General features: G+C 42.4%; 1 protein-coding gene across 1 annotated transcript; it reads left to right on the top strand.

Annotated features, from left to right (window-relative positions):
* Positions 1–299: 299 nt before the first annotated feature.
* LOC129003931 (uncharacterized) lies at positions 300–1,127 on the top strand. Its single transcript, XM_054432315.1, has one exon. It carries the CDS (start codon positions 300–302, stop codon positions 1,125–1,127), a length of 828 nt encoding a protein of 275 aa, XP_054288290.1.
* The last annotated feature ends 1,962 nt before the right edge of the window (positions 1,128–3,089 follow it).

Here is a 3,089-nt window from a genome sequence, read left to right on the forward strand (position 1 = left end):
TGTCTAAGGACTGTGGCTGAGTCGGCCCTAGTCACTAACAAGACTACAAGATCGTACCACTTATCCTACACTCATCTCCGTCCATACTTGGCTTAAAATACGTACTTTGCATGGTCGCTGTAGTGCCTAACTACTTACCTGTATATAAATCTTTATTCAACAGATGATATTTATTTGTTTACTAATTCATTCAATTAAATTGTTCACTTTATCTTTTTACTAAATATACATATTAATTTTTACTCTTTCTAGCATTTGTGAATTTACAACTTCATTTGGTGACCCCGACGTGATTCGAAATGTCAAACGGAGAACAATCAGTAGACAGAATTCAAGTCAAGATCCCTCCTTTCTGGCACTCAGATCCAGAATTGTGGTTTGCTCAAATTGAAACCCAGTTTTCTCTAGCGGGGATCACAGTAGACGAAACTAAGTTCTATTACGTCTGCGGTAACCTAGATGCGAAATACGCAGCGGAAGTGAGGGATATCCTCACCAACCCTCCAGCAGAAAAAAAGTACATCAAGTTAAAAAAAGAACTTATAAAACGGTTTACCTTGACCCAGGAACAGAAGACGAAACAACTTTTGGAACGAGAAGAGTTAGGTGATCGGACACCATCACAGTTCCTGAGGCACATGCGTACCCTAGCCGGAACCATGATACCTGATCCACTACTGAGGTTTCAATGGCTTAGCCGTCTTCCTTCAGCAACACAAGCCATCTTGGTAACACAAAAGGCTGCAGACCTCGATTCACTGGCGGAGCTTGCGGATGCTGTCCATGAAGTCAGTCCTCACCATCAAGTATCGGAGGCGTCCTTATCAGCTCCCTCGATGGAAGAAATGATGGAACGCTTTACAACCACGTTGACATCAAATATTAGAGAAATAACAGACAAATTTCAACAAGAAATAGCAGGAATCAAAGAAGACATGAGACGTCCAAATTTCCACAAGACATCAGACACATATCCACGTAGACAATCATGGCAAAGCTCCAAGAATCGATTTGATCGCCATGACATCTGTTGGTATCACTGGCGGTTCGGCGACGCAGCAACAAAGTGCACCGACCCTTGCAGATTCAAAGGAAGCAGATCGGGAAACGACCCAGGGAGTCTCTAATGGCGACAAGCGACTCCGACCTCACATGTTCCCGTCACCTATTTGTCACCGATAAGGTAACCAAACAACAATTTCTAGTTGACACGGGAGCTGATGTATGCGTCTACCCTCGTAATATGTTAGATAAAAAAAAGACCCAAGACTGACTATACCCTATATGCAGCTAATAATACTGAGATTACAACATATGGTCTTGTATCTTTGCCTTTGGACTTTGGTCTACGCCGCTCATTTGTTTGGCGTTTCATCGTAGCTAATGTATCCAAACCAATAATAGAGGTAGACTTTCTACGCCATTATGATCTGCTTGTTGATGTACGACGTCAATGTTTAGTTGACCAGTCAACTTCATTTTTTTCCAAAGGTCAGACTCCTTCAGTTCATTTAGTGAGTAGTGTTAAAACTATTAAGTCTTGTCAACAAACAGTTTTCTCTCAATTACTTCATGAATACCCAAACCTCACAAGACCTTCAGGTAAACCTGATTGTACTTCCAAACATGACACAGAACATCATATCGAGACAACACCAGGACATCCGGTGTTCAGTAAACCCCGCCGCCTGGCACCGGATAAGTTTAAACTCGCCAAAAAAGAATTTGAATCCATGGTACAACTAGGTATAGCTAGACCCTCTTCTAGTAGCTGGTCTTCTCCCCTTCACATGGTTCCCAAAAAAGGCAATGAGTGGAGGCTATGTGGAGATTACAGGGCTTTGAATGCTAGAACTATCCCTGATCGGTACCCTGTTCCCCATATTCAAGATTTCTCTCACCAACTTCATGGTAAGACAATATTCACCACCTTAGATCTTGTTAAGGCTTATCACCAGATCCCGGTTGCTGCTGAGGACGTCCACAAGACAGCAATTACTACACCTTTTGGCCTGTTCGAATTCCCTTACATGTCATTTGGACTATGCAATGCTGCTCAAACATTTCAACGCTTTATAGATGGCGTGCTTAGGGGCTTAGACTTCTGCTATGCTTACATCGACGATATCCTAGTAGCTTAAGAGTCAGAAGAACAACACGTATTACACTTAAAACAGCTCTTTGGCCGTTTTTCTACTTACGGGATTCTCATTAACCCAAGTAAGTGTGTTCTAGGAACATCAGTCGTTAGCTTTCTAGGGTATGAAGTGTCTGGAGAAGGTATCAAACCTTTGCCTGAAAAGGTTAAAGTCATCAACTCATATCCTAAACCTAAAACAGTTAAGGAACTAAGGAGGTTTATTGGTACGATCAATTTTTATCGAAGGTTTTTGCCTAACACGGCGGAGCATCAAAGCTTACTAAACGAACTACTGAAGGCTAATGTGAAGGGAAATTCCCCTGTCAACTGGACCACAGCAAGTAATGAAGCATTTGAGGCTTGCAAGCAAAGCCTTAGTAAAACTGTGATGCTGTCTCACCCTGTACCAGATGCTCAATTGGCCATTTTCTGCGATTCTTCCGCCCATACTGTGGGGTGTGCGTTGCAGCAAAAGATAGGTGATAACTGGCAGTCTTTGGCCTTTTTCTCAAAAAAATTTACCCCTGCTGAACAAAATTACAGTGCCTACGACAGGGAGTTGACAGCAATATATTTATCGGTAAAGTACTTCAAACATATGTTAGAAGGTAGGCAGTTTACCATTTTCACAGATCACAAACCACTCACTTTTGCATTTAATCAAAAACCTGACAAATGCTCTCCCCGCCAATTTCGTCACTTGGAATACATTGGGCAGTACTCAACAGACATCCGTCACATCTCTGGACAAGGTAATGTGGTAGCTGACACCCTCTCCAGAATTGAGACGATTACCATTCCATTGGACTATCAGGCATTAGCAGACTCACAGAGCAAAGATGAAGAGTTAAAACGTCACATACAGTCTCATTCCAGCCTGAAACTTCTACAGGTCCCAATACCAGGAACACAGGTTTTGCTTTACTGTGACATCTACTCCCATCCCTCG

This window comes from Macrosteles quadrilineatus, unplaced genomic scaffold (assembly GCF_028750875.1).
Source record: "Macrosteles quadrilineatus isolate MER2022 unplaced genomic scaffold, UCM_ALF_1.0 Scaffold_1__1_contigs__length_201487025, whole genome shotgun sequence".
In the NCBI taxonomy this organism is placed as follows: Eukaryota; Metazoa; Arthropoda; class Insecta; order Hemiptera; family Cicadellidae; genus Macrosteles; species Macrosteles quadrilineatus.